The 12,673-nt window shown below is 43.8% G+C and overlaps 1 protein-coding gene across 2 annotated transcripts in view; it reads left to right on the top strand.

Moving 5' to 3' along the window:
• rhea (Talin_middle and talin-RS domain-containing protein rhea) overlaps positions 1–12,673 on the top strand; it is a 49,837-nt gene that overhangs the window by 25,670 nt on the left and 11,494 nt on the right. For both annotated transcript variants that reach the window (XM_086967925.1, XM_022831523.2), the window contains exons 8-13: positions 7,454–7,657; positions 7,934–8,353; positions 8,619–8,902; positions 9,088–9,511; positions 9,687–10,283; positions 10,666–12,572. In XM_086967925.1, the coding sequence (XP_086824051.1) occupies positions 7,454–7,657; positions 7,934–8,353; positions 8,619–8,902; positions 9,088–9,511; positions 9,687–10,283; positions 10,666–12,572 (3,836 nt within the window). The remainder of the gene's footprint in view (positions 1–7,453; positions 7,658–7,933; positions 8,354–8,618; positions 8,903–9,087; positions 9,512–9,686; positions 10,284–10,665; positions 12,573–12,673) is intronic.

Here is a 12,673-nt window from a genome sequence, read left to right as displayed (position 1 = left end):
AAGGTATTTCTACTGAATTTCTCCTCACCGAACCATACGACTGCGATAGAGACCAGTATGAAACATGAACGGTCTTGAACTAATAGTTTTGTCCATTGACAAATGGTTATTTGTACCAAACGGGTGCTAATGCTCGTTTCTGTGCAACCTATAGCTACCATTCAATCTATGACATGACCACTAGGAAGATATTACCTTAGCTACCCTTGGCCATTTCTGGCACATTGCCTAATTTTTGTTACTTTCCTGTTGATGATGACCTTTTTATTGCACTATTATACATATATGGGCAAACTAGCAAATATTGGGCGGCTCATGAGGATCGTGCGACCTCCGCGCGCATTCACCGCGTTCGCATATATCTGATGGACAAATGGATGAGTCATCGTGGAACGCCCCTTTACAACTGACTGACATAGTAGAGGTGCCAAGCTACGGAAAAAAGAAGGCGATAGGCTCCGTTATTACGCTGACCATTGTTGTTGTTGTACTGCCGTCATCGTCGCCTTCATTTGTTGTCAGTGTATTAGTAATAGTCGGGTACGATCTCTTTCTACGTCTATCGTCTGCTTCGCGGAAGGCAGATGCGGCCAGTGGCCGCTGTAAAGCGCACTCGCAGATGTTCGCCTACCCATTGTCACTAGCAAAGCCTATACTACTCAAGCAGTACTATCAGGCTACTTTAATGTTTTCATTGCCCTTTGTTAGACCGATGCTGCTTGTAGTTGTGATTCGCCATTATGTTTCTTCTATCCGTTTTCGTCCTTTGTCGATGTTTTTCTTCTTTGGTAGCGTGTCCTTGCAACATCACGTATCAGTGCACAGCCACGCACGTCCAACGACATACGGACGCCAGGATATAGTCTATGCTCAATTACGTTAATGTGTATACAATGCTGGCCTTAAGCGCATTCGTGTTGCTGCGGCCTCGGTCAGTCCGCTAATGCTGTGACCGTTAAGGTTTGCCGTCGACAACACCAACTCTCGTGTGGTCACGACTGCTGTAGTTGACACTGTTAGTGTCTCATTATAGACTGTTACTCATTGCCGAGATCTCTGAAGGGGTATTTCTCACCGTTGTACACAATGATCAGCAGCATCGTTCTCAGAGAGATTTATCATCTGTCCTCTGAGCAGCAGCAACCGGAGTGGTAGCAGTCTCTTCTACCTACCTACTTTGTCATCCTTTTTTTCCATGTTTCTGTCGTCTGCTCTACCAGTGAACCTAGGCGAAAACGACCTAGGCTTCTCTGCTGGGGGTGTGTGTTCACGGTACGCTCCCTGTCTCGTCTTCACTCTCTCTGTGTGTCTATGTGCTCCCTCTATTTTCGCTGACACGAAGGCTGTGGCAGCGCTTCGAGCTGGTCAGTTGCCACCTTACCACGCCTGCCTTAGGGCAAGCTCGAGGATGACGGTGTCGTTTCATTCGGCCAAAATGGGGTCACAAATGTACGATGTTACGGTTTCAGACTGGCTGTTCTTTACAAAAAGAGTCGGCGGGGCGTGCAATGTTGCTTTACTTCGCTTGGCCGTAGGTTAACGGGCGCCGGTGAGCGGTTAACTGTTATTGGGATCGCTGCTGGTGGTCAGTTAGCAGTGGTTTCGGCACTGTTCCCTGATCTCGGAACTGGCCGTAGTCTGAATGAATTGGAAAATGGACAGGATGAGTCAACTAGACCTGGCGTGTGGTTGCCCAAAGTGACCACATGTACCTGCTACTTCCTGTGCAAATTGATCGCCTATCTCAGTACGATTTCTGAGCTATAGCCGGCTGATCTAGTCAACCTTGAGATAAGATTATTCGTTTTTTAGCGGGACGGGTTAACAGAACCCACCAAAACGAATCACTAGATTCTATTATATCAAACGTTGTACGTTCATGCCATTACAGGTATAGGTTAAAGTTTGCACAGGATTTTGTGGTTTAGGTTAAGTACAAATCAATACGATAAGAGCACGCAGTAGGTCAAGTTATTTTTCTTTGTACAAACGTATTTTACATATGAACATTTCTAAGCCCGCGCTGTTTCTGTACTTTTATTTCTAGAGATGGAGATTAGGTTCAACCAATGACGTAAACGTCTTGACTCGTCAGATTACTGACATGCATAAATTTAAAGTGTTCCACTATTGCTTATGGTAACTCACCGATATTCTATAGTATCTCGGTAATCGAATACGTACATTGGTAAAAAAAAAAGTCAGTTACATGCATTAATTGGACGATTCACTGGTTTTTATATAAACCTAAGGCTCAAAATGCAACAGCCAGGTTCAAAACGATGCGGAAATGATACACTAACAAACAGGCTGCGTAGGACTTCTTTTAGAAAATAAAAATAGGTTTTTGTCGCTTTATAGGTATTCCTTTGTAACGCATATATGCATTCCCTGAAATAAGTTTTCGTACCTTACTAACCGATTCAGCGGCGCCAACAAGTTCTGTCAATGAAGTTTTCTTTTTTGCCAAATACCTCACAAACTATAATTTGCAACGGAATTGCTTGTGGAACTTTACTTCCAACCGGCGTTACAAACACGATTGGCCAAATATGCGGATCGTAATTTACCGCATATCCAACCTCGCCACCTAAAAATGTGCCACTGTTGTTCTGTAATACGGGTTTCGTATCTCTTGGCTATACAAGCTCATTTGTTTTCTAACAAATGTACTTCTTCCATCTTTCGCATAGAGTTAGGAAGATCCCTTAAGTCTTTATCATTTGTCTCTTCCCAAGTGTCAAAGACGTTTTACATTTTTCGTCTGCTAATGCCCAAATTTTAGAGTCAAACTGATAGCTCTCGCATCGGCCACTATCCCGTGGTTTGAAACTGTCGCAAAGTACAGTCTGATGTCTAGAACAATGTTATCAACTAGCGACAAAGAAGACCCGTTGGGCCAGCAATATGGGCGCATATTTTCTTTTGATGTAAACTTAAATTGTGAGTAAATTTATTAAAAACTAATCAGAACAAGTAAATACGAGGCAAATTATAGAAGATATCTAAAGGTTAGCGAGAATGACGAAATATGAAGACATCCTAGCCTTCCTTTGTATCTTCTGCTAGCGTTTCTCAGACGTTTGTTTTGACAAAACGAATGAAGGCTTGGTCACTTGGAGGCGCTGGTTTAGCGGCTTACGTCGACAACTTTATTCAAAGAAAGTAGGTTCTGGGACAAAAACATGTTTCAATATCAATACTCAGCTTTTTAAAAGTCTATCGCACAACTAATGATCTTGAGCGAAAACAAACTGAACCGCGAAGAACAGCGTATGTGCTAGTCTTTGAGTGGCTAATTCTATGTATACCGTTCTGCCAGAGATGTTTTTATCTAGCTTTACACTTTATCTGTAAAGATCAACCGCATCGTAAATTTGTTGGTGCCTTATTATTATTATTATCATGTGTGCAATCTGAAAAAGCTGATTAGAGTACATTTCTGTATCAGATAATGTGTCCCTTCCTCCTTAATGATTAGAATATATGTATATTCTAATGATATATTGTCTGCCAGTGGGGTTTAGAGTCAGACTGATAGCTCTCACATCACACAAGACAATATATATATATATATATATTAGCAAACACGTACCGGTAGAATATTTGACACTATAGGGGACTTTGATTTAACCCAATCAAATGTTTTGGCAAATTCTCGTCATTGGCTGAGGAGGTTTCTGAGCACCTCTGCTATCATCGACAAGCTGTGTCAGCCAATGGATTCGGTGGTGGCGCCGGCTCTTTGCGTGTCATTCATGGCTTTATCACAATACACTATACTGCACCGAGTACGATCGCCGTCTAAATTCGTTCCTAGCGCAATGAGCCATGACGTGACGAAACGATAAAAAAAAACAACTATGTTTCACCGTAAATTACACACGACGAAGGAACGCGCTTTGCATTGGGGCCACGTAAATCTCTTGGCGTAGAATCGCAGTGACATTGTGACGAACGGGAATTGCCGGCACCTCTTCGAAAGCGTATAGTTGGTTAACAGTTTACGAACGGGATTTAATTCATATCAATAAATTGGTATAGTGTAGAGCAAGAAAGGGGTTGGCGAGGATGAAACACGGAGGCAAGTGTGGTCGAAGCGTCCGATAGTGAAGGATCAGCCGCTAGTCCAAAGTCTAGCCTACTGTTTTTATAAAGCTAATGTATCAGATAATGCCGTGTGGTCTCAATCGGAGATAGACCGCAGTACAAACTTTCCAGTGGCTTATCTTTTTAAAAATATTGGCTAGTATAAATAGAAGCATACCGTATTGCTACTTTTGACTAAGTCACAAACTTTTCTTTCTCTGATACCTAATTATAATGAAGAAAATGGCAACATATTGCTACCATCGCTTGGGCTATTCAGGCTTAGCAACGGGCCCTAAACGTGCTTTTTCATGCATCATATACATACATATATGATATGTGAGGTGGCCAGCAAAGCACCCAGTAAAAAAAAACTCAGTGACCAGCCGAATGGCGAGGTATTGCTTTTATAAGCTAATTTATTGTCTCGGCAGCCTAGGTTTTTTGGGAAAATTCTACAGGCTAGCGATGAACCTCTATCACCTTGTCTGAGAAGACTGATACCTAACTTGCCTAATAATTATGTAAACAGTTTCTTTCATAAGGTTATAAATATATAGTCAGCTCGGCTAATGTTTTCACACATAGATAGATTTATACGAGGGAGCCGCGGTTTGGGTTGTCAATGTGCGTGTCTTCGGGCGCGTTGCTACTATGCTAGCCATGAACGTGTGGCCATCGCTGATTTTAAACATGGCATTAGTTAAATTTGTTGGAAAATAAGCCAGAGCGGATAGCAGACAGCCGATCGAGAGAGACACCTGGTAACAGGATCAGTAAACTAAGGTAGGCCCAGTCAAGCTGTAGGCCCGCTTTTAGATGACCTTTATAGTAATATCTCATCGTCTAGACCTAGGATGGTTCAATATATTAAAATCTGAGAATAAATATGGGTTGCAAAAAAGCACATCTTGATATACATTAATATAGATAGCGTAACGCGACAAAACAAAAACGACATAGCTAAATGCGCTGGAACCTTCCTATACATAAAGAAGTGGAAATAACATTACTGGGTGTAATAACGGATCGTTTCCACTGAAAGTGCGTTCGTAAGGAAACGTACTACGCTTGTAACAAATATGGCGCAAATCACGCCTGTGTAAACGTACATACACAGCAAATTGTTAAAACACGTATGACCCGTTTTTCTACCTAAATGGCTTCAAGTCAAAGGCCGTCGGCGTCATCTGAAAGCTAAGGTTTGGCAGCAGTAGATCTGCTAAAATAGTTGGAATTCATTCGGACACAAAATACAGCGCCCTCAATATGAGTGACATTTCCGTAGAAAAATTATGAAGATGCATTGTCGGATAAAACTGCCTCAAGATGCTTCTTTTTGACAATTTTGATGCGAATTATTCTGCTCGTAGTGTTCGGTCGGTTACGTTGAAAAAAACAATTAAACAACTGCGAAAATTGTGCAGGACCGAGCAGAAGCCGACAATTAGAATTTCATCCTTCTTACTTTGTTGTCACGTGTATCGTTTTAGCTTACGCACTATTTTATCGTTCCTATGGCTGTCAAGACAGTCAAACAGCCCGAGAAATATTCTCTCCGCACCGTGTCAAGGTGGGGTTTCTTCTGTGCCCGCCATAAAACGCTTGTTTCTGTGAGCGTGTCTTTGCTGTGCTGTTTTTGCTACCCTCCGCTTTACCTACATGTCCCTTGTGAATGGTAAAATAGCGAAGTTTTTGTCATGGCTTTTTGCCTCGCTGTTATATGGAGGTGCAGCAATGTTGTAAGGGAAATGATACGGGGGTTCAAAGTGCTGCGAAGGCCGAATATCAAACAGGGGTGTCGTGGACCGACGCCAGACTGGCGGGCGCTACTTGGCGCAGTGCCAGTGCCGCTGTCCCATTGGGTATCCGTGGTGTATAAGGAGTTGTGCTTATTTAACCACGCGCTGGCCGTTCTTTGTACCTATGGTTATGGCAAAATCGGAATTGGGCCACAAATGATTGTATGCGTGTGTCCACCAAGCAGTATCTTGGTTGTCAGAAAATAACAGTATTAATTATTTGATAAAAGATTTATGCTGTGATGAGCTTTTATGTGTAGGCTTATTTCTCCGTGCCTCAAGGCCAACTTTTACCCTATTTGATTTAGGTAATGAGACATGCTACCATGCTAATGCTGACATTTCAGTCAACTGTATTGCCGCCTAGCGTTTTCTAATGGGTTACTTATTGTAAGGCCAGTCGATTGCCTAGAAGCTATCAATACGGCAGCTTGTCTGTTTTTGCTCTCAAATACCAATTTTCCCGTGGCTAGATAATAAATAGATCTCTCAACTGTTGTCTAGCTATCGGTCACCATTTCTGACGGCGGGCGCGTCAGGTATCTAGCACTGCGACAAGTGATTAACGCTCTTGACTCTAAATGTCACAGTACTTTGGAGATAGGCCGACCTGGGTTCTTTTCCATTCGGGCAGCAGTATATCATAAAGAAATAGAATAAATCGAGATTATCTTGTTTTCATTTCTTCTTGGGAAATTCTTATAAAAGCACATATAAAATAGTTATTATTTCTCAATAACATATACAGCAGCCAAGCGTCAGTACGTTGCGCATTCAGAGGATAGCTCTGTAGTAAATATTTTCGAAAGTAATAGTTAAACAAGTGAATCTAGTAAGTATCATTTGGATTTTGGAAGATGCCTTATATACATTACCATTAAAATTAGAATATATTCCAAAGTGTATGTTACCCTTAATGTATGTGTCTGTAAATTATATTTTGCATCTATCCTAATATCGTGATGTACACCAGAGTTCTGCTTCAGTAATTCTACCTTAAATCCTACCTAAGCAAACCTTCGTCCCTTCTCCCCACTGTTATTTCCAATCCCTCCTACATCATTTAAGATTTAAGGCTTAGTTTGGCCTGGTTTTTTAAACCCGGCTACCTTTTAGCTTCTGCTCTCTGTATTTTAAACTACCCTGGGTCCAAGCCGTGACGTATTACTACGCAAGTCATCTAGTAGGAAGCATCCTCACTCTAACTGGGCCTATTTCAGTTTCTCTTGAAACTTACGAAAAGCAGGCTTACGGTGCGAGGTATTTGTCCTTGTGTCAACTACTACATGCCATATTCTCTATTGCTTAATGGTTCTGATCTGGTTCATTCATGAACTTTGGATCTACAATATCCATGCTCGTTGTGGACGAAGGCAATGCAAAACGTAGTATTTGATTATGATTACTGCGACGCCTATGTAAGTATATTTTGGTGCGTTAGAGTCGGTACATTTTGCAGACAGCTACGATCGCTGCTGTTACCGTACCAAATAGGATTAGAAACGAAGCCAATTTTTATATGACCACATACAAAAGTTTGTGATCTATTTCATACTTTTCAGTGGCATCGGAAGTCCATGGGTCTCAGTGAGGTAGACTCCAAGGTGAGATACGTTCAGAGGGCCCGCTCACTCAAGACGTATGGTGTGACATTTTTCCTGGTCAAGGAGAAAATGAAGGGCAAAAATAAGCTTGTACCGCGACTTCTCGGAATCACGAAGGAGTCGGTGATGCGCCTGGATGAGCGCACCAAAGAGATAATAAAGGTAATATCATCAACATAGACTAAGCTATAATCATAAATTAATGGTGCATTCCTTTTAACATGTTGCTTCGTTTTTATTTGTTTGGTGGAAAGACGCAGCCTAACGAGTGTAATTATAAACGTACTTAGTAAACTATATTCAAATCTGAAATTAATCTTTTACATGAAGCTGATAATTAGTTAGTAATAGTATTTGATCATACTTTAATAGGGGAAAATGATGTCAAACCTTACGTGTCGTTTTTGTTCCATTTCGACAATGAACAATCATTTTCAGGTGTGGCCTCTGACAACTGTGAAGAGATGGGCTGCCTCGCCCAATAGCTTCACACTGGACTTTGGCGACTACTCAGACCAATTTTACTCAGTAAAAACGCCCGAAGGTGAACAAATTGCCCAGCTAATTGCCGGTTATATTGATATAATCCTAAAAAGACAGAAAGCCAAGGATCATATTGGTATTGAAGGAGATGAGGGCTCCACGATGGTTGAAGAGTCTGTTTCCCCTGCCAAGGCCTCCACTATCCAGCTGACACCGGCCATTCAGCCTGTACAGCCTGAACTGCAAAATATTGCGATACCTTCTGTGGTTCGTCCTAGTCCCGAATCGGAAAAGATCGGTTTACCTGGACACGTGCCCATCTCCAGGCAGAAAACGGAGACAGGCACGCTTACACAAGGCCAACGCGTACAAAATGTGAGTGACCACGCATACGTAGATCTGAAACAACAGTTAATTAACGCTTATTTTGTACTAATTATGTCTATTATGACATAAGCAGACGTTTGACGTGCCGCTTTGTCGGCACTCGCATTGCACGTCTTTTTGTTCCTGTTTCTATTTCCTGTGTTTGGCCTCTATCTATCTATCTATCTATCTAATGGCCTCTTAAAGTGTGTAGCCACTAAAACTCTACCGGGAAGTGCAATTATAACCATCACTATCATTTTTGAAATCTCAGCCGCCATTACAAGCTCACGTGGCTACATTAATCGAATCCCCACAACGGGCAGTCATCACTGAGGCTATCAAGAAGTCGTTCGATCATCTGAACAGGCCGATTGTATACGTCGACCTTGGCAAGGATTCAGGCTCGAAGAAGTGGAAGGAGTGTCAGCTGGACACCCATAAGCAGAACATTCAAACTCATATTGCTGCTATGAACGCCGCCACGGCACACGTGATCACGCTTGCATCAGCGGTCAAGGTTGATGCCCCAGCTGTGTCTAAGGCCATTAACGTGATGTGAGTATTTAAAAAAAGAAAACAAGTTAAATGTAACATCGGCAGAACTGACTATCACCATAAAGATTCATTATGCATGTGTACACGTCCTCAAAATAATGAAGAACATGCTAGGAGCTCAAACACATCCGTCATTAAAAAACCAAACACTGTTGTTATTGTGATGTGACTTTTTGTTGGTGCAGTACGACGACCCTGCCTGAGATGACCAAGCACGTCGCTACCATGGCAACTCTGATCGAGGACGACAGGAATCGCGGCGACCTCATAGAAGCTACTCGTCAGATGTGTAACGCGTTCAGCGATCTCCTCAATGCCGCAGAGCCGATCGGACCACCTCAACCCCAGAAACTCGTTGTGGCTGCCGCCGAGGTCGCAGAAAAGACCAAGGCCGTATTATCCTCGATTGCCGAAGAGCCGGAATGGGACAATGAAACAGCTGATTTGCTGCTAGCACTGGCCAAGGGTGTCGCTAACGCTGCAGCTGCTCTTGTGCGGAAAGCTAAGGACGTTGCTAGCCAGACTGGTGATCAAGATCTACAAAACAAGATCATTAATGCAGCTGCTCAAGGAGCTTTTGCCACGTCTCAACTCGTATCCACCGCCAAGGTATTATAGTACATGGATGTTTTGTAAACCATTATTAATATGGAAAATAATAACGGGGGAAGATTTTTGTTTGTTTTCAATTAAGATAATATATATCTCAGCAATATAATGCACGAACTTTAGATGTATTGATACCTATTTACATTCCAATAACAATAAGATTTGATCTCTATAGGTGCTCGCGCCTACTATCGCGGATGTCGCCTGTCAAACGGAGCTGGAAAATGCTGGTCGCGAAGTGTCCCGTACGGTGGATAACATCGTACTTGTCTGTCAGGACGCAACCAAAGATCCTGTTCTTCTGCAAAGTCTAAAGGACGCTGCTCGTCAGGTGGCGGATGCCCTTCAGGAACTTCTTAGTCAGGTCAAGGACATCAGTGTGCGGGCTAAAGGAACCCGTACGGAAGCGCACCAAGGCCACGTTGCTACCATAATGGACGCCACCGATCGTTTGTTCGACTCTGGCGCCGATACTAAGGAAATGGTGCGCCAGGCCAAGATTGTTGCCACAGCTACCTCTCAACTCATACAGGGCATCAAAGGAGATGCGGAACTGCAAACAGATGCTGGCCAGCAAAAGCGCCTCCTTCAAGCTGCCAAGGTACTTGCCGACGCCACTGCTCGCATGATTGAAGCCGCAAAAGGATGTTCAAGCAAGCCTAACGACTTCGAATCGCAGGCAATCTTGCGTAAGGCTGCTGAAGACATAAGAGTTGCAACCGATGCTGCCAGCGGAAACTTCGTACAGAAAAAAGTTATTCAGCGACTAGAGGTTAGAAGCCCACGATGTTTATTCAGGCGTTGTGTGTGAAAAAAAGACTCGCATTAGTATATCGTTTATATAAACATACGCCAGATTTTTATTAGAGATTGTACGTATCATTTACATGTTTTTCATCAGCTCAAGAAACTTGAGTATAAACAGTGTGAGTGCGGGGTCAACTGTCAACAATAAGGGTACACCGTAGAAGAGCAACAAATCGTCTAAATAGATATTAGTGCTTTGTACCGAGTACATGTTACCAAGATGTCGCATTTAGAAGAAGCGGATATATTTGTTCCGCTAGTATGATGCCAATATTTTGCTATGATACTATACGAAAGCTAAATGTGTCTTCTAATCATAGGATCAATGGACATGTTTTACTTTGCAGACCACCGCCAAGCAGACTGCCGCTGCCGCTAGACAGAACATTTCAGCAGCCCATTGCGCCGTGCCACAATCGGCAAATGAATCTCTTAGCCGGCAGCTTACTGAACAGGTGCGTGAAGTCGAAGGTGTACTACCTCGCCTAATGCAGGGCGTGAAGGCAAGGCAAACTTCGCCCAGCTATGACTCGCAGCTTGAGCTAATTTACGCCTGCGAAGACGTGACACGACCGTGCGAAGCGATGGCGTCTACTTCGAAGCAGCTAGCTGCTACTATTACGGAAACGACAACATCACAATTGCTGCATACCCGCGCCATGGAAATGACATCAATTCTCACCGAAATGCGAACATGGGTGACTAAAGCCAAAACTGTTTGTGGTCAAAAGGTAGAAGACTTGTCAGGTCCACTTACCACCATCGACGGGCTGCAAAAAGACCTCCGTGAGTATCGACATGCGACAGAGATGCATGATCTGCGTCCGCTGCCAGGCGAAAACACAGAAGTATGCTCGCTCAAACTTAGCGCTACCTCGAAGGTCGTAGGATCATCCCTTGCCCAAATCCTTACAGCTGCTTCCCAGGGGGATAAGGATTATCTGCTGGTTGCTGCTAGAGACACGGCTAATGCCCTTAAAGATTTTGTTTCTGCTGTCCGAGGTGTGGCTGCATGTTCGGATGAGCAGGACGCTCAACTCGCTATCATTGACAACGCTGCCGTTGTTGTTATGCGAGCTCGAGACCTTATTACGGCCTCTCAGGAAGTGGCTAACAACCCCCACCACCCAGATAACCCGCATCGTCTAACTACAATCGGCAAACAGGTGTCGACGTCACTTACTAGCTGCATTGGCATTCTGCCTGGCCAAAAGGCTGTCGATGACACCATTGCTGCTATTTCGGAATCTACACACACTCTTAACGAAGGTCTGTATCCGAGCAGCACCCGCTCGTACGGCGATCTACAGCAGGAACTGCAAAGCGCAGCTCATCGCCTACACAAGTCTACTGATAATGTCGTTGAGTTGGCGAGACTATCCTCGTCCAAGCTTACGGAATCAGTGCGGGAATTCGGTTCCGATTTCCATAACCTCTTCGATGTCGGTCTCCAATTGGCCGGGCAAACCCAAAACAGCGAAATGCATCCGTTAATCACTGCCAGCCTGCGTAACGTCTCAATTTCGTCGTCGAAACTTCTCGTTCTCTCATCAACTGCCGCTGACCATTCTGCCACCGCCAAAAATCAATTGATTGCAGCTGGTCGCGCTGTAGCTGACTCAATCAATCAACTGATCGACGTTTGTTCGTGCTCAGCACCTGGCCAAAAGGAGTGTGACAATGCTATTCGCTCTATTCAGAGTGCAAAATCACTCCTCGATCAGGCTAACGAACCGATATCTGACCTTAGCTATTTTGAGTGCGTGGACGTGCTCATGGATAAGCCGAAGATGCTGGGGGATGGTATAGCAGGAATTCGAGATACAGCCAAACATAGTCAGCACGAAGAGTTCTGCGCCGCTGTAAAACGAACCTGTAGTGCCGTTTGCGAAATGATCGAGGCATCGGCGCAGGCCGCTTACCTTATTGGCGCTTCGGAACCAAGCTCGGTAGCCGGCAGGCCTGGACTCGTCGATGCGGCACAGTTCTCGCGGGCTTCGCAGGCCATTGAGCAGGCATGTTTCCAGCTAACGAGCGAGCGTAGCGATGAACAGCAGGTTCTTACTGCGGCCACAATTATAGCCAAACATACGTCTTCGCTCTGCAACGCTTGCCGGATGGCCGCATCCAAGACACAAAACACAGTTGCGGCAAAACAGTTCATTCAAAGCGCAAAAGATGTAGCTGGAGCCACGGCGAACCTTGTTCGCGAAATCAAGCTGCTTGACAAGGATCCCAGCGAAGCCAATAGAAAGTGAGTCTTAAATTGATTTAAGCAATGACGTAAAATATAAATAAAGTGACGCAAACAAAGTATTTTAATAACTGAGCAATTATGATTACTAATTACAGAAA

This window comes from Varroa jacobsoni, unplaced genomic scaffold, assembly GCF_002532875.2.
Source record: "Varroa jacobsoni isolate VJ856 unplaced genomic scaffold, vjacob_1.0 scaffold_338, whole genome shotgun sequence".
NCBI classification, from domain to species: Eukaryota; Metazoa; Arthropoda; class Arachnida; order Mesostigmata; family Varroidae; genus Varroa; species Varroa jacobsoni.
This window is presented reverse-complemented; position numbering and strand designations above follow the sequence as displayed.